Source organism: Carassius auratus, unplaced genomic scaffold, assembly GCF_003368295.1.
Source record: "Carassius auratus strain Wakin unplaced genomic scaffold, ASM336829v1 scaf_tig00034784, whole genome shotgun sequence".
Taxonomy (NCBI): domain Eukaryota; kingdom Metazoa; phylum Chordata; class Actinopteri; order Cypriniformes; family Cyprinidae; genus Carassius; species Carassius auratus.
The window spans coordinates 1-25374 of record NW_020526178.1 but is presented as its reverse complement, the minus strand read 5'-3'; the positions used below and the strand labels follow the sequence as shown (position 1 = coordinate 25374).

The 25374-nt window shown below is 37.5% G+C and overlaps 1 protein-coding gene across 1 annotated transcript in view; it reads right to left on the bottom strand.

Annotated features, from left to right (window-relative positions):
* LOC113081652 (dedicator of cytokinesis protein 5-like) overlaps positions 1-12783 on the bottom strand; it is a 48597-nt gene extending 35814 nt beyond the window's left edge. Inside the window, exons 1-10 of the mRNA XM_026253668.1 lie at positions 12642-12783; positions 7459-7542; positions 6219-6259; positions 6044-6099; positions 4286-4382; positions 3966-4114; positions 3629-3764; positions 2519-2676; positions 2191-2272; positions 1618-1747 (exon numbers count right to left, since the gene is read on the bottom strand). Of these exons, the coding sequence (XP_026109453.1) occupies positions 1618-1747; positions 2191-2272; positions 2519-2676; positions 3629-3764; positions 3966-4114; positions 4286-4382; positions 6044-6099; positions 6219-6259; positions 7459-7542; positions 12642-12684 (976 nt within the window). The 5' untranslated portion in view covers positions 12685-12783. The remainder of the gene's footprint in view (positions 1-1617; positions 1748-2190; positions 2273-2518; positions 2677-3628; positions 3765-3965; positions 4115-4285; positions 4383-6043; positions 6100-6218; positions 6260-7458; positions 7543-12641) is intronic.
* Positions 12784-25374: the final 12591 nt, after the last annotated feature.

Genomic DNA, 25374 nt, shown 5'->3' with positions numbered 1-25374 from the left:
CAAATTGTTATTTTTAGGTGAACTATTCCTTTAAGTGCAATGGCTTTTACTCTCTAACTGCATACTTACAACCGTGAAAAATGAAAAGGTAAAGGTAAATCTGGTGTGCTCAGGTTTAAGAAAACCACAGGCTGAACATTATGCAGTGTGACTCTGAAGATTATGGTATAAATGGCTTTTTTCATCTCGAAAAATACAACGAAGGCATTCAGGCATCCTGAGGTTGCTGTGTACAGCAGCAAAAAAGGGTCAAAGCACTTGACACAACATCGTTTTGAAACTAAAATAGGCACTATTTTCAGCAAATGCACCTGTAGGATTGATACAAACATCAATATAATCATTTTATATGACATTTCGGAGTTCAACCAACAAGGAAAGATAACGATAGTAGAGTTTGGTCTTTCAGGTACTTGCAAGACTGAAAGCTTTAAAATGAAGGAAGAACACACAATAGAAGACTATAAGATGTGAAACATTGTGTGCACTTGAATGGGGGAAATAAATCATTCCTCTCAACACAAAATTGGCAATATGGATAAATATATTTATGTCTTCTGCTCAGTTATTTGACAATGCGAGGCAGTGCTGAAACAAAAGTAAAAGTGCAGTTATCAAAATACTAGAGAAGTAGTACGTACGTTCACACACACACACACACACACACTCACACACATCTTCTGGTCAACACAAAATGATCATCCCTCAAGATCATCAAAAAACAGATGAAAAATGCCATTGGAGTAATGTACTTAGACTTCAAGCCCAACGGCCAAGACATCTGAACAGCTTAAAACCAGAAACATATTCATTTGCTCACCAATGGATCCTCATCAGTGAATGGGTGCCGTCAGAATCAGAGTCCAAACAGCTGATACAACTAAAATATGTGTCCTCTATCTAATATTGCTTTCGCCAATGAACAAGTTTGAATAAGGAGAGAAATATGCACAGATCAAGCAAAAACCATCCAAAACAGTCCTAAACAAATTTGTCAATGGATTTTGATGTGAGAGAGCAACAGTGGATGGACTTTTTCACCGGAGGAAGTGTTCTTATGGATTATAGATTATAGATTATAGATTTAAGTTAAAACGCGCTAATGATGGATTTGTTTGCTACAAACATGCAGCTTTTCACTCCACGAGATGTTAACTGATGGACTGGAGCGGTAATCCACACCACTTTTGGATCATTGTGATGTTTTTCTCAACTATTTGCACTCTCATTCTGACGGCACCCATTCCCTACTCCATTGGTGAGCAAGTAATGTCAATTTCTCAGAATCGTTTCAGATGAGGAAACAAACTCATTGGACAGCCTGAGGGTAGGTAAATATTCAGCAATTATTTATTAAGAGTGAACTATACCTTTAACCAGAACTAACTGTCAAACTATTGGCAAACACGACGTTTGGAAAAAATTTTCCTGAAAACAATTCTGTGCAATTTTGCAACACTAAGTTAGTGGCACAAAATTTACCTTTAAGGTTGGTTGGAGTTTCTAAACAAATGACAAATATGAAATCTCTAATGAAGAGGAGAACTAGGAAACCTCTGGGCCTTCTACAGATATACCATCTATTAACAATACAGAAGCTATTATTAAGTCTAGAACCTGCTACTCCAAACGGCCTCCGCAGTCCCCCTGTGTGTTTCTTTCCCTCCTTCAGCTCCATGCAGCCCACACGGATGATCTGACACACCAGGAAGAGACGCTGTCTGATGAGGTCACTGCTACTCAGATCCTAAGCACAGAGACACCACAGAAGAAGAACAGCAGGAAGCACTTCAACTTGTGAAAAGTGAAGTAAAGGCATTTATAATCTTATAAAAGCTGTTCTTTTGAACTTACTATTCATCAAAGAATTCTGAAAAAATGCTATTAAATTATTTTGGATGAAGATCATGTGACACTGAAAACTGGAGTTATGGTTACAAAAAAAAATTCAGCTTTGCATCACAGGAATAAATTAAATTTTTTAAATATATTCAAAAAGAAAAGGGCTATTTTAAATTGTAATAATATTTCAGATGTCATTTTGATCGAATAAATATAGCCTTGGAGAGCATAAGAGACTTCTTTAAAAAAAAAAAAAAAAAAAAATATTAAAAAAAAATCCTAAATGTTGATTGGTAGTATATGGGACTATAAAAACCTGAGAAAAAGTATTCTTTTGATCTTTGTTACCGTGAAGAGTGCAGGAAGGTTGTTGAGTTTTTCGATCTCTTTCGGCATGCCTGTGCTGTCCCATCGTACCAGAAAGTTTTCACTTATAGAACAAGACAAAATGTGTCAAAAAAAAAAAATTCTCTCCACTGTAACTGACACAAGCTCACCAGCTACTCGCTGTGATATACACTGATGTACCTCAGCTTACAAAGAAATAAACATTCACATATTTCAAACACTTCTTGTCAGGAATCCATATGTACAGGGTATTCTACATTTTCCTCCTCCTGCTTTTTAGAAAACAACATAAAGAAGAAAAAATAAATTAATGAAGAGACTGACTCACCTGATAAACTCAGATTTGTCAGGATCGTATAATGACATGAAGAGTTCTGCGTCCTCGCCGATGTTGCATACAAAATTTCTGAGATTTATTAGAAGGCTGTACGTGTGCACACCGCTGAAGAGAGTCTGACGCCGCTTCTCCAGGTTCTGAAGCCGCATCTACAGGAAAAAAAAGCACAAGTAGTGGACAGTTTGACTGAGGTTCTAGAACACCTTCCAAAACAGTGCTAAAACAGTAAAGGATGGAACTAACAATGCCAAGGTCATGGGTTCGATTCGCAGAGAATTCATGAACTGATAACATGTTCACCTTAAATGCAATGCAAGTTGCTTTCTTCCAAATGCATTTTTGAATAACATTTAAAAATATAACATTTAAAGATACTTAATAGGAAAGTCTATGAGTGTTGCATTAAAAATTATGATGGAAATTGAATATGATTTTTTTTAAAACTACAAATAAATTGCACATTTTATGCAGACGATTTTGCAACAAACTAAAAGGTAAACATTTCCTCGAAATAATATTTAGAAATTAATTAATATTTAGAAAGCAGGGTTTATATACTATATATTATATTACTAGTTAACGTGAATACTTCTGCAGCACTTAATATATTATTAAGATCAAAAGTTACTTTATTAACTAACATTAACAAAAGTAAATAAATGCTGAAAAAAAATATCTCTTTCAATGATAGTTTATGATGGAAAAATGTAAAACAAAATTGGATTGAAATTGAAAGTAAAAAATATATATATATATATATATATATATATATATATATATATATATATATATATATATATATATATATATATATATATAACACCACATCAATATCAGATAATTGTATTTAAAATACAGTTTTTGTTTTAATTTGCAGCTTCTCTAAACACAACTATGTACAAAGAATCTATCAGTTATTTTCAACAAATCCTGTCATTTTTACACAGCAATTTGAACCATGTATTTATATAGTTATTAGCCAACTATTTTAATTACTCATCAAAGCCAATTTGACATTTCTCATGTGCTATTTCTGGAACCAGTTTTCAACATGCAACAAAAAAGAAAAAACAAATTCTAGTATCACAGTATATGTTTTACCTTCTCCTCCTGTATCTTCTCATCAATACTGCGTGATGCTGACTCGTGAGCCCTGAAGAGACTGACTGTGCTCGTGCGTTCGGGGTCTAATGTGTTTCCTGCTTCATCGCGCACCACTAAATCAAGACCCAGAATCCTGTGCAACAGACAAAGACGTAGTCTACAACACAAGAATACTAACACATCCCAACCATATTATTAGAATCAATTATATACAGTTTTAATACATTTCACAACTTAAATTAGGTAAACTCAAAATTTATGCTTGATGATACCAAACATCCGGGCGCATAGTATTAATAGTTTGGTGAAACAAGTACAGGAAGCCAAACTGCACCTGTTCCCATAATCAATTTTCGCTGTGACTTTCTTCTTGAGCTCCACAAGGTCGTCGTTGGGAAGCGTACCAGACACAAAGTGCGAGCGGTACTCGATCAAGCTGTAGGCCATCTGCTGAACGCTCCGGAACAGCGTGGTCTTGTTGCTCTGGTGTGCAGACGAACAGGTGATTAAAACAATATCACGGCTTACAAAACACTACCGATGGGATTTGTCTTTGTTGAACAAACACAGTGTGGGAAGCTCTGTGTTGAGCTGAGACGGACAATGAGGTGAACACAAACAAACCACAAAGGCGACACAGGTGGGTTCACGTACCACATAAAGCTTGTGCCATATTTGTGACCATTCTCGTAATGTGGTGCCCAGCTCCTGGACCAAGGGCACATCTGTAGGTACAACAGTCTCTTGTTTCCTGTACAGCAACAGAAGGGTAGAAGACAAACATGACTTAATCAGGTTCTCAAAAATAAAGATGTCATTCGCAGTTCCTTAACCCTTACAGACCCAAGCGTAGGTGTAAATTCTATTTAAAATGTGTTTAGGAAGCCATAGTTATATATATATATATATATATATATATATATATATATATATATATATATATAAAAAAGACAAGGTTTGTTTCCAAAATTTGCATTGGGAGATAGTTTGGAAAAAACATCTGCAAAAAAATGCAGAGCATGGTATTTAGGGGGGCAAAGGACCAGTATTTTTTTATTTTTTGGAATTCTCAATACAATGGTAATACTTTATAATAACTGCATGCTATTAATCATTAGTTAAGCATTAGGAAAAAGTTAATTCATCATTTATAAAGCATTAATATACATTTATAAGCGGTTTATAAATAGATATAAATGCTTTATACCTGATTTAAATGCATATCTATAATGTATTTAATAGTTGTTTTTTCATACTTTATTAATGATCAATTTATCATTTCTAAATTAAGTATAGCATTATTTAAACACCAGTTATTAAGGAGTTGTCAGTGGTTCATAAGATCACTTAGAAATTGTAAGTAAATGATTAATAAACTATTTAAATGTGCATTCATACATCTTTTTATTCAGACATATAGTAAGTTACTTACAGTGTTAATAAATGGTTTATTAACATGTATTTCTACTGTAATTCAGGGTTAATTCAGGTAGTTATAAAACATATGTAGTTGTTAGTTAACTATTTTTGTGAGCTCATCTAAAGTGAGGACTATTTATGCCTTGTAAAGCTTCTACAAATGAGATTTAAAGGCTGTTAATATTTCTATGTTCTGTATCACTGTGTTGTGTTTGTTTCTGTTTTTTTGTTTAGAAGATAAATGAGCCTCTAAATATCCTTTATAAATGCTTTACAAGGCATAACTAGTCCTCACTTTAGATGAGCTCAAATAAATAGTTAACTGACCACTACTAAATGCTTTATAACTACCTGAATTTACTACATTTCTTGTGATCTTATGAATCACTGGTAACTCCTAAATAACTGGTTTGTAAATAATGCTATACTTCATTGAGAAATGATAAATTGATCATGAATAAAGTATGAAATTACACATTATAGATATGCTTTTAAATCAAGAATAAAGCATTTATATCTGTATTTATGAACTGATTATTACTGTCTATTAATGATTTATAAATTATGAATTATCTGTTTACTAATGCTTAATTAATGATTAATAGTGTGCAGTTATTATAAAGTGTTACCCATAAGGATATACCTATATATATACAGCAATATATAGGTCCAACACTTACTTAAAGGACTGCTAAATTTGACTTTGGCATGCTGGAAGATGCAGACTATAATTATTTGCCAAATATGTTGTTATGATACATTTTAGAGCGTTTTAACCACTATTTAAGAATTCTGCATTACTTAACAGCCTTGAACAAGTGTTACAATTGTGCTACAGTGGGTCTCTGAAGGTAAACAAGAAAAAACAATAATAAAGTCAACGGCAGAGAACTGCCACTGTAGACTCCTCTGACAGCACATAGTTAATTAAATGATAGACAATTTGCCATTAACGAATTATAGAGCATAATTAACATATGATCTGCCTCTTACCCGGTTCCCTCAACTTTCGCTTCTTTCAAATGAATATAGTTGGCAGGGAAAATGCCCTTTGAAATAAGACAAAGAAGCATTTGTGAGAACCCACGCAATTCATTGCGCCTGCTGCAGAATGTCAGGTAATGATTAGATTGTCAGTTTATCAGTAGGATGACAATTATCCCGACACCTTTTGTGATTTCTGTCGTAGTGTGTATCCTCGGTACCACCCTGAGAGAAGCAGAGAAGGAGAGAGAAAAAAAAAAATCAGATCTTTAAGACAAATGATGCCACATGGCAGATGCTGTTCTACATTAAATATATCAGAATAAGTCAGACGTTGTTTAGAAAAAGCACTAGAGAAACTACGGTAGTTGCAAAAAAAAAAAAAAATTCACAGTGAATGTTGAATTTAGTTTGTGCACATGTTGTGTGTTGTTGAAAAGGAACAGATATAAATTTTGCCAGAAAATACAGATTTAGCCAGTTCATGAGGAGACTTAAAACTTAAATTTTGAGATCAGTATTTTTTCTTTTAAAGCCTTGTTTTAGCGCAATGCTTGATTGACAGGTTAGTCAGAGATGCATCAGGACATATTTAAATGCAATGTAGTTACATGCGTTTCTGCCTACATCCAAGAATAGTTTGAGGGATCACAAAATGTTTTGGTTTGTGGTAGTGTTTATTATTCTACACTTTTATTCATTAAATTGATTAAAAGAGACAGTAAAGACATTTACTGTGAAAAGTTACAAAACATTTCTTATAAAATATATTATGAAGCAAAATTGCTTATAATAATAAATGTTTCTTGAGCATCAAATCAGCATGTTAGAGTGATTTCTGCAGAATCGTTCATGTGACACTGAAGACTGGAGTAATAATGTATTTTTTAAATCTATTAAAATACAAAAATACAAAAAAAATCTTGCCTACCCAAAAAATGACCATTTGCATTTAGCGCTTTCAAAAATGAAACCTGTCATTGTTACTAGACCCTCAAGCTGTTGCAAACCTGTATTAATTGCTTTCCTCTGAATATTTCGAAGGACACTGTTGTCCAAAATACATTGGAGCCCACTGGACACATTTTTACAAAAATCTTGTTTTATACAGAAGAAAAAAGCCTTACAGGTTTGCAATGACATGAGTGTGAGAAAATGGTCATGGAAAACTAAAACATTTTTAACATTATAATTGGACTTTGAGGAAAATAAACTTTAACAAAATGTAAAATATGAGTCTTTTAAATCATGTTAGCAAATATGGTGCTTAATTTGAATGTTGCAGGCCACATGTGAAGAACATTCTTTCCAGCAGCTCTCCGCAGGACTCTGGGATATCCCAGATTGTGTGTTCAGTGCAAGTGTGAACACGCTATAGAAAGTGTGGGAGGACGTGTCAAGACACGCTGGAACTCGACACTCACCTTCAAACGTCTCAAGTATGTGTACCGTGTCCCCCACCTGAAGACTCAGCTCTGGCTCTCCTCTGGATTCATAGTTATAGATAACTAAAATTGAGACAAAAGGGTGTCACAGACTGCAGAGAGCAAAGAGATACCAAAAAATAAAAACAACAAGGCTGCTGTCTGTCCTGTGAAAGAGGACGGCGCACCAACTGTTGAACAAGTTCTTGAGAGGAAACTTCTCAAGTTCTTTTTCTGATAAAATTTGGATTGTCATATATATCACTATGGACTATGGACATAAATTACAACTACTAATTATATAAACATATTTATAATACTAAATCAAAAATAATAGATAAAACTAAACTAACTATAATTGTTATAATATAAATATTGCATTATTCTATTGTAAAATAAAAATCAAGTATTAAAGAAAATAATATTATTACTTTACAACTGTAGGAAGTTTAGGTGCTACTACAGGAAGCCTCTAAAGCTTCTCTTGTTGATAAGCGCTTCTCATTGCAAGTATGGGAAGATTGCTGAAGCATGTTGCATTGCTAAATGCACACTGAAGCAACCCAAACTCAAGAGCAGATGCATACATTTATTTATTCAAACGACAGCCTTTGCTATTTGAAAATTGCTCTAAGCCATACCATGAATTTGATTTTATTTTGATTAATAATGCAGCCAGCCTAAGTACAAAAAGCTTACAACAAATCTGTTTAATATAATACAGATATAGCTTGGTTCCCTCCTTCAGGGTCAGCAAAAGTAATAGCAATGCTTGCCTTCCCAAACACCTCTTAATACACGTATCAGAGTCAGTTTCACCAAACAATATTAGATTGCACAAACAGCATCTGAAATGTTGGGCACAGTGTAAGTGCTGATTCATGGAATGTGAACACACTTAGAGGCGCCGAGTGCTTTCCTCTTACTAGTAGTAACATTTTTGGGCTGTTAACCTGCAGATGAACCTGAGAATGCATGTCTACACTACAAGACTGAAGGCCTGAGTTTTCCCTCCCGCTTTAGTGCTGAAGGACACTTAGTGGGAGTGCAAGATTTCCTTGTGCCATGCATCTGCCTCCACACTGCTTTCCATCTGCTGAATACACACAAACAAGTGTTTATTCGTATAAAGGCGCAATCTAGGAATGTGTCAACCCTGTCTCTCTCTCTCTCACACACACACACACGTCAATGGCAAATACTTAAACTAATAACAAAACATACCTACAGTAGCTGATTCAGAAGCACCAGATTGTTGTTGCAATGTCCGAATTACCTCTTCTCCTATGGACTGTCATCCATTAAATGTGTTACTGTTCTGTTGTAGGTAATCTCAAATATTCCTAAATGCATCTATATTCGGAAGGCCAAATAAAGTGCTTTTGACTAGATACACACAGCATCTCTCTGACATGGCTGCTTCAACACTAAAGGCAGTTATTGAAACCATGCATTCTTTCTTTGTGTGAACATTTGGACAGCATTACGCAAATATTTCCACATAGTGACGTAGACATGTGGGGTGTGTTAGAATGAGCTGTTTTGGGGGGGCGTGGCAGAGTCTTAACTTTGATAGAGAATATCTTTTTGGATTGGAGACTTTAGTCTTTGCAACTTTACAGATCTTCATTATACACCAAGAGATTGTTACACTTCAAAGAGAAAGGAAAAAATTGAAATTACATCATATGCCCCCTTTAAAGATGTAGTTACATTCACTGAAACATGATTGGCTGATAATGGATGTGGGTGATAAACCACTTCATAAACCCATTTAAGTAAACTGTCCAAGTGTGCAAAACGCATAGGTCACTTTAAAAATTGAGTGCTAAGGAGGAAATAAACGGTCTCTAAGCCACTCCCCCAAAAGTAACAGTAAAGACATATATAATAATGCAATTAAGTGAATGACCATAGAAATAACAGCAGTTACAAAGATGGCCACGCAATATATCAGGTCTATATTGGGTATTTTTATAGGACGTTTATGGATAATTGATTTCCATATATTTTTAGATTTTGCAATCATCTAGCTAAAAATGACAACAGTAGATTTCGGCAAAGAGCAAACAATTAACCCTTTGAGAGCAGATAAAAAATGTTGTGATGCCTAAACACAATTAGCATTGATTTAACAATCCTTAACATCCTAATTCCATCATTTAACATCCTAATCTTTGACATTCAGAATCCAGAAAGCATTTCCTTTTCACAGAAATTGACTACTTTGCTGTGTTTCCACAAAAACATGAAGCTGCACAACTGCTTTCAACACTGATAAATAATAAGAAGAAGAAATGTTTCTTGATCAGCAAATCAGCATATTAAAATGATTTCTGATGGATCATGTGACACTGAAGCCTGGAATAATGATGCTGAAAAGTGATGCTTTGCATCAAAGGAATAAATTATTACATCTTAAAATATAACACAATCAAAACAGTTTTTTTTGCTCAATTTTGCTCTAATAAATCCAGCCTCGGTGAGCAGAAGAGACTTTTGAACCATAGTGTACATACATACATCTATATATGTGTGTGCGTATGTGTGCGTGTGTGTGTGTGTGTTGGGTTTTCCCATTAAATCTACAACCTTTAGCTGATGCATTACACAACAAAAAATATAAACTACAGCTAAAAAGAATGAGATTTTTCAATGCTACACTATCTACAGCATGCTGACACTCAGCTCAAGGAAAAATGGTTCAGGCCTTGTTCAGGCATGCACATTGTTCAGTTCAAATAAAGACTTGTAGATAAACCGAAAAGCTTGAGGCTACGTTTCACAACATGCTTCCACTAGTGCACTGAAGATCTCAAGCACACTCAACTGATAAATCTCTCCGCTTCTTCTTGACTGAAAAGAAGTATGAAGCAACTTTCCATTTCCGCTAAATCTGTGGCTAAATTACATAGAACAAGCTCATTACAATCTGACACATTGTGCTATCAATGCTACAATTTCTAATAACCTCCACAACTCTTAAAATCAGACCATAAACTTCACTCTGGTTCGCTCAGATTAATCATTTATAATAAAGGTGCATGAAACTTCCTGTCCACACCCAAACAAATCCAGACCTCAAAGGAGTGTCAAACACAAAGAATTTCATCACCCCTGGCTACATTTAAAATGCTCAGTGTGTCATTAAGACAAAAATACCATATTAAGATGTTTTATCACTTTAAAAACACTCCCACCATTCAGGAAACACAGACAATGATTCAGTTCACACACTATAGGCACCATTTGAGCATGTCATTCTTGGCCAAATGGGCCTTAGAGGTGTCATAGTGTTGAGGCCTGGTGCATGCTGGGATGTGGGCTAACAAGCTTCATTCTGACGGGTCTTTGTATACGCTCATCTATGACATCACTGACAGGCAGGCCAAGCTCTAGTACACCACAACTTGTCATTTTATAGAGAAGATGTGTGATCGCACAGTGTAATGCCTTGTGGTTACAATGACATGCAGAAATAGTGTTGAAACGATGGTGCAAAAATGACACAAATGTGTGTCATCAGAGTTCAGATGAATCAAAAATATTATCAGAAGTGGAAGTCATCATAATTTGCTGAACTTCTATAGTGGTAAACAGAAACATGAAGAAATATAATACTCCCATCTGCTCCAATAGTGACACAGAAATCCATGATAGTGTTTTTTTTTAACCAAGAATACAGTCGATACCATTGGTCAGAAGAGAGAAATATGTCAAATTTACCCTCAGCCATTGTAATATAAACACTTGTGCATCAGCTTTAACTAGTTTGCGAAATTTAATGTCAAAGTAATGTTAAGCAAAGTATAGTGTAATAAACAAAAAATGAAGGAAAAAAAAAAGTGCAGAAATGCATCATTACAATTTATACAATGCAAAAAAAAAGGGGAAGTTTAAGCACCATTAATTTAAAGTCCTTAAATATATGTCAAAGTTCTCAGGGGCGGGAAAATCAGCCCAGTAGGAACCAGACTGCTTGATGTCTGACCCACAGATTACAAATCCCTTAAGAACACTCCAACACAACAATCGTCCCTGTGTGCGTTAAACTGCCCAGCTGACCGCTCTTGGCATGAACAGTAAGTACAGTACTACACCAGAGCAACAGAATAAATACATATGCAACAGCCAGAGTGAGAAATTAATTCAGGGCAAAGTCAACAAATGCAATGTGTTCTGAGTCTGTTATCTAACATGTACAGTGAATCATAATGCTAAATTCTAGGCCAGTCAGGTGAAAATATCTTGCCAGACTTTCGAATAGCATGTCTTTTATTATTATGTGAATCATAAATTTAGTCAAGTATGTCCAAACAATTGACATTAAAAATCAAAGCATTAATTTATGTAGTTTTAATACACTGACTGAGTCAGCTGTCAGATTTGCTCATTTGTTTCTATACTTATTATTTCAAGAGCAAAGTTTTTTTTTTTTAAGGAACATGTAGAAAACAAGGACTTGAAAATTACTTGAGACCAGCCGAGCATTTATTTGTGTGATATCTTGTGCATGTGAAGCGGATTTAATTCGTCAGGCAACAGCTATAATAGTCCAGAGAATTTATTTCGGTGAATCAACTGAAGCATGCAACTTAAATTGGATGGTTGCAAATGAAAGTATAGCATGTCAGCTAGCCACAAACGTACATTAACCAAAAGCCCTTATCAAGCCACAAACAATAATAAAGCACATTTGCAAAACAACCCATCCAGTGAGCAGTGTGAAATAAAAGAGTTGATTCAGTTTGGTTTTATGGGTCTGTTAACCTGAGCTCATTAACACAGATAAAAGTGATTGGAAGGTAAATGCTGTTTATGACTGTGATCACTGTTGCTGTATTTATTGTAATCGTATAGTCCTGTCACACCTGCAGGAACAACATTCACTCTACTGTGTACTTATAAACAAACTATACTAAAACAAATATGTTGTTTGTGACCCGAAAGTGCAATGAGACACCCATCCAAACTTATCTTACACAATGTCAACAAACCTATATCCTGCTGATGTATTAAAGCATCTGAGTAGTTTATGTATAATAACAGACAACTCTCCATACAGGTATCAGAAGCGCGTGATGAGTGTGTTCAGGTAAAGGTGCGGCTAAACGCTCCTCAAACTCCAACGCGACTTTCCAGAGTGAGCAAAAACTAGCAAAAGCGCGTTGAAAGTCACTCACCCACTCCATATTTCTCTCTTTTAGTGGGAATCCACCGCGTCATGGCAGGAAAACTTGAGTGAAGTGAAATTAATCATATGAACAATAATAGTGTAGTGGAGCAGTGGGGCTTTAGCGGTCCTCACATCACAGTTCCGGTGTTACGCAAAGAACCCCTCGCTGCGCGCGTGTGTGACGCACCATCGGGCTCGCGCGCACTCACGCAAACACGAACCGTAAAGTTTGTGGAACGTACAGTTTGTGATCATGTGAAATCTAATTCATTCGAAATCCAAATGTTTATTCGTGCATTCTTTTTAAAATCTTTTTACCATTGTGCAACAGTTCAGTTTAACTAATATGGGCTATAAGGAAGGTTGCAAGTATTAAAACATTTAATAGATAGATAGATAGATAGATAGATAGATAGATAGATAGATAGATAGATAGATAGATAGATAGATAGATAGATAGATAGATAGATAGATAGATACATAGATAGCACTAGAAATATTTTTATATATACATTTATTTGTATTATTTTGGGATGTTGCATTAGCTATTATATTTTTACTTGTTCTAAAGTTAGAAGTCTTTATTTATTATCTATCATGTCTGTATGTATGAAACAATGAACAATAAAATGAACATTGACTTTGAGTATCTGGTGTTTTGAAGCAGTCTGTGGGATGCATACCTTTCATTATGTGTGCGTGTGTTTTTATTTATATTATTTATTGTGTACTTTCTATTTAGTATCATTATTATTATTATTATTATTGTTATTATTTATCTATTTTCTTTTTAGTACAGTTCCTCCAAACTACCCATAAATTTATCAGGTTTAATTATTATGGGAATATTTTCCTGAACAGTGAACTGAGCCAGAATGAGATGAGATGGGAAGGAATGTTTGGAATCTTCTATTGTTACAGTAACTAACCCTAGCCCTAACTACATCTGTGTGTGTGTGTGTGTGTGTTTGTGTAGATGTGTGTAAGTTTTTAGTAATCAATGGTGTCGACCCCGTCCCACACACCCTCTGCAGGACCCAAGCTGTTTAAGAGTGGATTTTACTAACTAAAATCATGCCTCGTGTCTCTGATTTATTTGGACAAAACAAATTCCCCAATCCCTCTGCAAACACAGAGACCTTCTGTTGCCAACAACATGTGTTTGGAGAACATTCTGTCATTCTGTTCTGGCTTATTGTTCTGCCTTCAATTTTGTACCAATTCGAGGTTTAGATGATTCAGCAAAAACAGCGGCGTGTAAAGCACATTTGGTCAATAGGCCTAGGCTATAATTCTTTTAAATGATAATATGGGTGTTTACCGTGTAGTTAACTTTGGCTATACTCAATCTTTGGTTGAATCTTACAAAGTCCTCTAAATATTCAATACAAGGGTTTGAGACAATTATCTAAACAAGATAAAATGCTTGAATGTTTTATGTTTTACTTCAGTGCGCTTTATATGTCTACATATCAGTGAAACTTAAGATGTAAACAGGAGAGCTGAAATGCAGAATGAAACAGGCCCAAAGACAGAATGGCAAATTAAGAGTCATTTAACTCAGGCCTCCAAAGTGCTTTGGGCTTGTTAGTCTTTGTTTTTAACAGGGACAGAGTGCCATCCAGTGTTCACTGCGAAACAGTATTTTCATCTCAGTGTTTTATTCTAATCAGACAACTCTTAAAAAAGTCAACTCTTATATATATATATATATATATATTAGGTTAAATATAATGCCTGGATGTTCTTCCTGCCCCTGGATTATAAACAGCATGAAGTGAACGGATGGTCATGACCTGTCAACATTATACAGAATGCCTTATAGTTTAGATTTTTTAGCCAGTTGTGTGTAATGTTAACTTGTCGAAAATAAATAAAGGCTACTTTGTACTGGTTTGCTGTTGTTGTTTCTAGCTTGTTCTTTAGCTCTTCAGTCATTAACTGACTAATCAGTGAGGAATGTGGCCTTTCGCCATGCAGCGCACAAAACCTTCAGACTCACTCACACACAGAGTCAAAGGATCCTGAAGTGTTTAACAGGTCACAAACAGCTAGCAGAGAAAGATATTGAGGCAATCTGCTCAGAAGCAAAGAAAATGAAAGAAAAAAAAAATGTTATGACCGGACCAGAAACTAGTCTAATATTGAAGAAGTAGAAGATTTTTGTCTATATTTATTCTAACTGTTTTAATTTCTTAACAAGTATAACTGCAGTATACAGGGAAAGAAATGGGCAAAAAAAATAACATTATCTAATCATGGTTTTTGTTTCCAAATCACTGTTCATTGTTTAAATATAGTATGAAAACCCATTCGAATTTCAACAACAAGTATTGAGGAGTGACGAACAAAAGCATTTCCAAACTGAATCTGTGAGCAAAACAGGTCTAAATATGAACTCAGACTCTGTGTACTGTATGTCTCTGGTAATAATGTAGGTATGATCATTCTGATGCAGTGCTGCGAGTGTCCAGTAGATGGAGACAGAGCTCCACATCTGTTATATGAGACAGATGTGCTGAAGCTTTTATCAAACTAGAGGCTCAAGGTTTGAAAACACTGAAGGGTTTGGGATACTTGACTGACTGATAAACCAGTTCTATGGAAATCAGCATACATTGATTTTGATGTTTCCTGCCACTCTAATAATAACCCTTTGCAGTCATATTTATTTGTTTTTCACAATACTCAATTAAATTAAATAAAAAAATAAAAAAGCTCTGGAGACCTAATGGCTTTCTGGGTTATACTTCTTTTACTTAAAGTATGGTTTTGTCTTGGATTTTTCTCCTGAAATTTTCATAAATAATACAGTGATGTAAACAATACTGTAACACTTCATTCGGCTCCATTTGGTTAACTGCATTAGTTAAAGTGATAGTTCATCCAAAAATGAACATTCAGTCGTCATTTACTCAGCCTCAAGTTGTTCTAAACCTGTATGAGTTTCTTTCTTCTGCTGGACACGAAAGAACATTTTTTAAGAACATTTGTAACCAAGAAGTTGCTGGTCCACGTTTCTACTTTGAAAAATACACAATGGAAGTCAGTGGAAAGAAACCACAAATATTTAGTCACAAATATTCTGCAAAATATCTTATTTTGTGTTCAGTAGAAGAAAGAACTATTAACTATCCCTTTAACAATGATTGGTATGTCGAAAGCATCTGTTCATGTTAATTTCAACATTTACTAATACAATATTACAATCAAAAGTCTTTTAATGTTGCATAATGGACATGAGCTAACATGAACAAATTATGAAAAAGTTTATATATTTTAACAAATGTATTTAATCTCATTGCCTTTGCTCATTTCTCTCATTGCAAGTCTTTCTTGTTTTATGGTAAGATGGGCAGTAGTGATGTGGGTTGCATCAAAATGTACTTCAGAAATGTAGAGAAAGAAGGTGCATGTGAAGCTCTTACAGTAAAGCTCAGCAAAAGCTTTGATCCGAAGCATACACTCCTTTTATCATTGTAAAAGTGTGCAAAGAGTGTTCAGGTTTCATGCAGTCTGCTTCTTGCTGACAAGTGCTGTTTTGACAATGGTGAGAAAACTGTTTAACAAAAGATAAAAGATACAGGATGTGTTCACAAAAGTAAAGGACATGCATGGTTTCTAATTGAAATTCTCCTCTACCCTCGCCTCCCTTTCCCTCCCATTAAACTGGATTGATCAGCAGAGAAGGACACATCCAATCTGTAAGTGCTTGCGTGACCAGAGCAGCATCTTTCTGCGAAAACATCTCTGTGGAAGTCAAAGGCTCAGCACTTCCACCTTAAATCTTGTCAGGGAAATGCAGCGTTTCAGGGCTTGGAAGTGCTGATGGGGTTCATCCCGTTCCATGGATGTGACCGCTCTATCTCTAACTCCTCCAAAACAATGGCAACTATCTGCTTTTGGAATCCAAAACTAAGACTGATTAGAATTTCAAACTCCATCCATTTATGAAATGACATTTCGACTGTGGAATTGTGCATTGAGTTTCTGTGCATTAAGTCAAGGGCAGATCCCTCTATTTTTACATTTTCTGCAAAAACTGTAACTGGCAATTACTCACAGTATTGGTGTTAGCAATGCCAAGTCTAGTCACATTTATTTATGGCACCTCCCAGCTAATATTGAACATTCTCAGAACTTTGGCGTTTCTCAGAACGTTCTGGCAACATGCTCTCAAAGTTATGAATGTTCTTCCAGTAACTTTGATAGAATGTTCATTCAAGTTGTGGTCTTTAGTAGCAATCGTTATAGTACAGTATTCATTAAATATTTTATTAGACATTCTTTTGTTTTCTATGTTACTACTTACTTATTTCAGATCATTCCAATTTTTTCCAACATTCCACTTTTTTTTATTAATGTTTTCATATAATGATAATATAGCAAAATGTTAGAATATACTGTATATTTGTTTTTGTTATACAACACAGATTGTTTTAAATTGGCTTCACATTACAGTAATAAACACAAAAATAATATAATTATATAACTTAAATAAATAAATATGTAATTTAATTTGAGCTATAAGCAGCTCAGAAGATTCAGTAGTGTCATTATTCAGTTCAGTTGCATGTAGGTTCAATGTTAATGCAGTTCAGTTCAATAATAATAAAACCAGTTCAATAAAATGCACTTTGGATAAAAGTGTCTATCAAATACTTAAATGTTAATGTAAAATTTGCACTGCAATTTGTCTTTCTATTACAAATTAAAAATTCACATTTAATTCAGTGTTTTACTTGCCATTTTTTTTATTTGAAATTATTTGTGAATTTTACAAGCAGGAGTGAAAATCTTTTAAAGTGAATAAAACATTGAATAAAACATGACATTTGGAAGTAAAAAGAATAAAAACAAATATTTTTATCTTTTATTTACAACTTCTAAAAAAACAATGGAAAAAAAGTCAAATTTGCTTAGAAAAATAGATGCCTCTTTAAAAAGCCACATGATTATGGTCTAAAAAAGAAATAATGCACCAAAGTATGGAGAAAAGTAATTAACTTATTAGTATCTGTAAAAAAAAAGAAAAGAAAAAAATTCTAATTCAAAATTGCATATTTAATTCAGTGTGTTATGCGTCATTTCATTGTAATTGTTTTTGAAATTTACTAGCAATTTCTAAGGAATTTTTTTTTTTAAGTAAGTCCTACAACAACATTTTTCAGCGCAGTCTTGCTTATTAAATAAATAAATGAATAAAAATAAAATAAGTAATCTAAAAAAATGTAACTAAATCTAATCACAACACATCTGTTTTAGCAGTTTGTTTGTGTTTATGCATCACAAGCTCATGCTCTGCTGTAATATATTATTCTTCATCAGCCCATTCAAGCAGTAGCTCGTTGAAACTTTAACGCTTTTACTGCTTTTAACACCACCATAAATAAATGATGTTTTCATTCAGCAAGAATCACTGTGCATTATTGAGCATTTCAGCACAGAGACCAGAGGAGACAAGAGCTTGGCAGAATAATAAAAAAATGAACTTGATGAACTTTAGAGTAGTGAGCCATGCCAATCCGCTCTAAACCAGCAATGCAGCACAACTGCTTCAAATAGTCTGATTCTTCAGCGCCTGTCTGAAGGAGTGTGTGGTGTGGTGTGTGTGGACACTCTTGTGTTGTGGGGTGTGGTCTGGGTGCAATGCAGTGCTGGACTGACCCACCTCACAAGTGGGACCACCTCTCCTCATCTGTAACGGCGCTTGACAATATCCCACTGAGACAGAGACGGAGAGAGGAGGAAAGCACTGCACATTCTGGGTGTTGCCTTTCAGGTCCTGGATAGAGGGTAAAGGTCAGGTGACAGCAGTGCAGCTACACAGAATGCAGCATCTTTTTACACCAAATGCATGGTAAATAATTCACATGCAACCCAGGGTTGTCTTTGTTTTTACAGGTTTTTACAGCAATAATGGAGCGAGTGAGAAAGGTGTCCAAATACAGCCATATATAGGATATGACAATGGAAGCTGGCACAGATGTGGAGGTTGTTAATCATCTTCCTCAAGTGTTCTTACATCTGTCTGTGTGTGTGTGTGTGTGTGTGTATGTGTGTGTTAGTGTCGGCCACACACGCATCTGTGGGAGATTTATATCCACTGCAGTAATGAAGTTACACTCACTCTGTTCTTTGGCAGAAGCGTTAAACACCTCATAAGAGCTCTGCAGCAGGACGATGGTACAGTTTTACCTCGTCCCATGACACACATCATATGCACAAAGTGCCCCTGTTCATTTTTCTCTTGTGTGTTTTTTTCACACGTGTATGAACAGAGATAAAAGACAAGGTCGTTTTTGTTTACATTTGTTTAAACGTTTTTGTTAAATCTTCCTGTGTATATTAATGAACTTATAGCTTGTGAAATAAACAGTAAAATAACCTATCTAGGTACAAGTGAATAATTAAGTTACATATCATTTCACAAACTACATACTAGTTAATTCACGCCTGAATTAGGAAGTTTTCGGTTATTTTTGTGTAAATACATATTTATGGCAATTTACTCTAAATTGCAGTTGTATAATATTTTATCGTATTATTATTATACATTTAATATTTATATTTAACCATGTTAGTACCATTTGATCAATTCAGTTGAGATGATCAAGAGACCAGGCTCAGATCCAAAAAGCCTAAAAATAATTACTATGAAAAACAAATCATATAAATTCTTATTATCTATAAAAGTAATAATAGTTTATATCATAGTTAGTTAGTTAGTCCCATTCATTCTTCCTCACTTGTATTATTATTATTATTATTATTAAAATCTGGTAAGCTTTAAAAAATCAAACTACAAAGACATCAAATGTTTTAGTAGTAATAGTATATGTTGAAGTACTAGTTTTTTGCTAATTTATCTTTGTTTAACTAGTCCCACTGAGAAAAAAAATACTTATATGAAGACAACATAGCATATGGATTTAACCACAGTTGTACATTCCCAAAGAGTATAGGCCAATTGCATATTAAAACGTTTTCCTTAAAAACTGTTAAGACAAAAAGAGAAATGCACTGAAAACCTGAGCTTCAGAAACATTCATTCTGTGAGTCCTGCATTAGTACAGTAAGGTGCAGATTCAGTGTTATTCTTCATGCTGTCACACCGATAGGGGGCGCTGTATACATTCACACTACTACAGATGGACAGCGAGATGCAGAGGACAGACACACTTGTTAACATGATGAAGAAAGATTCTCTTCAAATGCTTAACATGCAACATTTTTCAAGGTCTGTTAATTTGAATCCACAGTACTTTGATCAGATTTTCAGCTATTGATGTTGTCTCTTGTGATATAGTGTTAGTGACAGTGATAATAGATCATTGTTGCTGTATAGTGATTTGAGTTTGCATAGGTGAGTGTGAAAAGATCAATATACAATAAACAATGTTCATATCACGACTCACGAGGAATCAAATTTGACTCGTCCTGAAATAAGAGTTCACTGTATGAAAACATACTGTAACTTTCATAATTCAAGGCTTCAGCTGTGGCTCAAAAAAAACTAAGCTGCAAAAAAAAGAGTCTCATTCTGAACTTAAGACAACATCTGAAATCAACATCAACACATGCCTGTCCACATCAGCGACACCTGTTCAGTGTCCAAAAAGTGGCCATCCCACATTCCCACCCCGCTGTGCACAGTCATGCAATGAGGATGAAAATGATTATCAACAGCAGAAAAAAACCTAACAATAAAGAGTGCAGCTTTTTGCTCCAGATCATATCAGCACAGATTGTGAAGCAGCTGTTTTAGAAGAATGGGAACTGCAGCACTGTATTTGAAAAAAAAAGTAAACTTTATAATTCTCTGTGTGTGTGTGTGTGTGTGTGTGTGTGCGCGCGCGCGCGTGTGCGAGTGTGTGTGCGTGTGAGTGTGTGTACGTGTGTGTAAACAATCTGTAAAAAATCTGTAAAAGTCAAAAATAAAAGTTTAGCTTTCAATTTGATATTTTGTGGCAACTAGGAAATGTTTCCATTTATTCTTTTAACACATTGACTGATGCTTATATCTGAATGTTACAATTTAGAATTAAATACACAGTTATTTATTATATAGATGTATAAAACACGAGAAAATTCAGATTTGCCTACATTATAAGGAGCACGTTTCCCCTCAAGAATAGTAAAACATGAACTCGCCCACAGTGTTGAACAGCTAACGGTCCTCACGAGGAAAACGGCTCAAAAATGCGCTGATGAAAATTAAACAGATTTATGTGCTAATAAAATCTAGAAGCTCAGACACTTTATACGAGTGTTATGGGGCATAATATATCATGAGCCTAAAATAAATAAATAAAAATGCAGAGAAAAACAAATGTTTTCTGTAATATTATCTGTTCTGTCAAAGTTCTATCACTGTATTGTGACAGTGACACTCCTGACATCTCTTGTTTTAACTGGAGCGCGTTTGTTCTGTTTTATTATTAATAATAGAGCCCAGTCTTTCTGCAATTGAGTCCTCCTCGCCTCATCCTTCACCCTGACACTGAGGCTCGTAAATGAGACATCAGCCTCACTTTTGCCGTGTGCTGCAGAGGGGCGGAGCTTGTGATTCACACCCAGCGATGAGAGAAGATGTGAGGGGAGAGCGCGCGCGTGAGTCTGCAGGAAAAAACAGTGCTGTCAGCCAGCGCGAGCGAGATGCTGCTGACGCCCATGTGAAGACTTCCGTTGGGCTTGAGTGAGAAATGCAATTCTCAAATCACCGACCATCCCAAACAGTCGTGCATATACGTCTTTATCTTCACGAACACCTAGCGAGCAAACCAAAAAGAGACGGAAATAATGCAAGCATATATCTAGTTCAGTATAGTATGCGTATGTGTTTCTGTTCCAGAACACACAAACACACGAGCGCTTATCTTGTAGTACTATCTTTCTTACATTCTCGTTTGTTAGCTCCGGTAATCGAGCTGTGTTGTGTCTCTGGCACTGACTCAGCATCTCTGCAGCCCGCTGTTGGCTCGTAGCCTGGGCTGAAGCATCCCAAAAGCATGACTGTGCAATTTTATAAACGGTAAAAAGCAACTTTGTTGGGCCTTACAATTACATTCGAGCGTCTAGTGTTCCACTGCGGCAGGCGATTCCCTATCACGAAATCAACAGGACATGAAACGGATAAGATTGCTACTAGAGATGATGCACAACATACTATACATATTCTATAATATTATAGGCAATTCTATTTATTCTGTCTATTTAAGCTATTTTAAGCACTTTTGTAAAGCACTTTTTAATGCTTATTATGCATGTAACTGAATAATAAGCTGCATATCAATTCAGACACTACATGGAATAGGCTATTTGTACTTAAAAAGTTATTAATGCATGCTTATTTATTTATACATACTGTAAAATGTTGCTGCAATTAGTTATAGCAACTTAACATTTGTTGACATAACTTAAATATCCATCTTAACTTAACAAAACTAGATGTATGTATATATATATATATATATATATATATATATATATTTACATTTATGGCTCCATTACCAAAGAACATAAATCTGGATGTGAGCATCACTGTCAATAGCAAGCTACTTTCCTCTCCTGATTGTCAGATTTACATTTTTTATTGATTATCTATAATTTCTATTTGTCACACACCTGGACTCACTTAGTGTTTTTGCCCGTGACCCAGTTTCTGTCTTCCGTGTCTAGTTTGATTAGTTCCCAGGTGTGTCTATTATCTTCCTCATGTGTTCCATGTCCCTGTTAATTTAATGATTCCATCCACCTGTGTTTCCCCAATTATCTGTTGTTCATAAGCCTTGTCCCTTCAGTTCTGTTTTGTCGGATCTTCTCACTTGTGCATTTGCTCCTCACTTGTGATCACTTGCTACTCACTTGCTACTTACGTGTGTCTTCCTCTGTGCTCCATGTTGGATATCCCCTGTGTTGGATATATTAAAAACCTTATTCCGTTTATCCTCGACTCCGTATTCCTTCAGGCAGCGTAAAACCGTGACAGAAGATCCGACCATAAGAAGAAAATAGAAAACTGCGTGTTTTTTTTCCCTCCGTTTTGTTTTTGTGTTTTCAAAGTCTTTTTGTTTCGTAGTGTTCTATGGATCCCCTCTATCGTCCTGAATTCCTCATCCTCCTGCTGAAGCAGGAAGGACGTTCCTCTCGAGGACCATACCAGACAGTTTCTCCTATTAGCTAATGCCACCAGCTACCCGGACGGCGCGCTCTGCACCTTCTACAACACCAGCCTGAACTCCAAATGCAGAGCGTTGTCGTCCGAAGATGGTCCTCGAGAGGATTTCGCCGCATTCGTGGAGTGGACTCTGGCGAGAAATGGCTCATCTCTCACCGTCTGCCCCATAGAGGACCTCGCCAGCCCCACTCCCGACCCAGAGACCAGCCAGCCACCATCACGCCGCACGGAGCCAGAGCCCACCGCAGCCGCAGAGCCCGAGCCATCCACTGACAGGGAGCCGGAACTCGAGAGCGCGACTGACCAGGTGTGTGAGCCGGCAACACCGTGCATCGTGGGAGTCCTCGTGGAGATCGAGGGCGTGGAGGAAAGCCCTGCCCACACTCCTGCGACTGAGGGTGAGCTATATGCAGTCTCTGAAAGTCATATGGAGCAAGTTCTGGATCTGATGGTCTGGTCTACGGAGGTAATCCCTAATATTCCTGTTTCCCCGCTGGTTCCGTCCAGCCCTGATTCCCCTGTATACCCTCTCAGTCTCCCACTCCTACCTCCTCCAGTCATTTCCTCTGCTCCATTTCCGCTGGTTCCGCCCAGCCCTGAGTTTTCTGTTTCTCCGCTGGTTACGCCCAGCCCTGAGTTTTCTGTTTCTCCGCTGGTTACGCCCAGCCCTGAGTTTTCTGTTTCTCCGCTGGTTCCGCCCAGCTCTGAATCTTCTGTGTCTCCGCTGGTTCCGCCCAGCTCTGAATCTTCTGTGTCTCCGCTGGTTCCGCCCAGCTCTGAATCTTCTGTGTCTCCGCTGGTTCCGCCCAGCTCTGAATTTTCTGTGTCTCCGCTGGTTCCGCCCAGCTCTGAATTTTCTGTGTCTCCGCTGGTTCCGCCCAGCTCTGAATTTTCTGTGTCTCCGCTGGTTCCGCCCAGCCATGATTTTTCTGTTTCACCCACTGGTTCCGCCCAGCCCTGAATCTTCTGTGTCTCCTGTATTCCCTCCCAGCCTCCCTCTCCCGCCTCCTCCCAAACCTGCTGGTCCCTCTACTCCTCTTTCGCTGGCTCCGTCCAGTCCTGATCCTCCTGTCCTTCCTCCCATCCTTCTCCTCTCTCCTCCTCCTTAGACCAGCCAGTTCCTCGCCTCCCTGCTGGTGCCAGTCAGTCCCGCAGCTCACCCTCAGTCCGCGCCATCGGGGCGCGGTGGTTCGCCGCTGGACTGCCAGTCTCCAGCTCCGCCTTGGCGTGTTAAGGCCCTGTCTCCGCCTCCAGCCTCCGAGCCCTGGACTCCTCCTCAGTCCTTCGACCCAGCGGCTCCGCCTTGGCTCTTAGCTCCCTCGTCTCCACCGTGGCCTGTCATCCCACCTGCTCCCACCGGGCTCCCTCGTCCCTCCGGCTCCACCTTGGTCAGTCGTCGACCATGCCGCCGCCTCGGGACTCCTCTCCTCTGGTTCCACCTCGTCACTCCATCCCTCCGCTCTGTCAGGCTCCTCTTCCCTCCGGTTCCCACCTCCATCCTCGTCGCTCCGGCTCCACAGCGGTCTGCCAGGACCCGCCTCCGCCTTGGTCGCCCTGAGCCTTCTGCTCCACCTAGGCCCTCCGGAACCTCGTCGTCACCCTGGCTCTGCGGCTGTTGCTGCTCCATCTTGGGCTCCTCACCCACCGGTGCAGTCTCCGCCTGTCGGCCCCTGGTGTCGTCGACCCTTCCTTCACCATGGCTCCTCCCGCCGTCGACTCCACCTTGGATCTCCGTCCTGGCTGGTCTCTGGTGGACCATCTGGCTCTTCCTGCTCCTGTCTCCTCCCTGGCTCCTCCTTCTGTGGTCCCTGTCTGCTGGCCCCCTCCTGGGAGTCCGTCCTCCACCGGAACCTCCTCCAGGTTCCCACCCATGCCTCCCTCTGTTGTTTCTACGGTGCGAGGACGCACCCTACCGGGAGGGGGGAGTACTGTCACACACCTGGACTCACTTAGTGTTTTGCCCGTGACCCAGTTTCTGTCTTCCCGTGTCTAGTTTGATTAGTTCCCAGGTGTGTCTATTATCTTCCCTCATGTGTTCCATGTCCCTGTTAATTTAATGATTCCATCCACCTGTGTTTCCCCAATTATCTGTTGTTCATAAGCCGTGTCCCTTCAGTTCTGTTTTGTTCGGGTCTTCTCACTAGCTACTCACTTGTGCTCATTTGCCACTTGCTACTTACGCTGCCTGAAGGATACGGAGTCGAGGATAAACGGAATAAGGTTTTTAATATATCCAACACAGGGGATATCCACATGGAGCACAGAGGAGACACACGTAAGTAGCAAGTGAGTAGCAAGTGATCACAAGTGGAGGAGCAAATGCACAAGTGAGAAGATCCGACAAAACAGAACTGAAGGGACAAGGCTTATGAACAACAGATAATTGGGGAAACACAGGTGGATGGAATCATTAATTAACAGGGACATGGAACACATGAGGAAGATAATAGACACACCTGGGAACTAATCAAACTAGACACGGAAGACAGAAACTGGGTCACGGGCAAAAACACTAAGTGAGTCCAGGTGTGTGACACTATTGATCAAGTTCTTCTGCTTT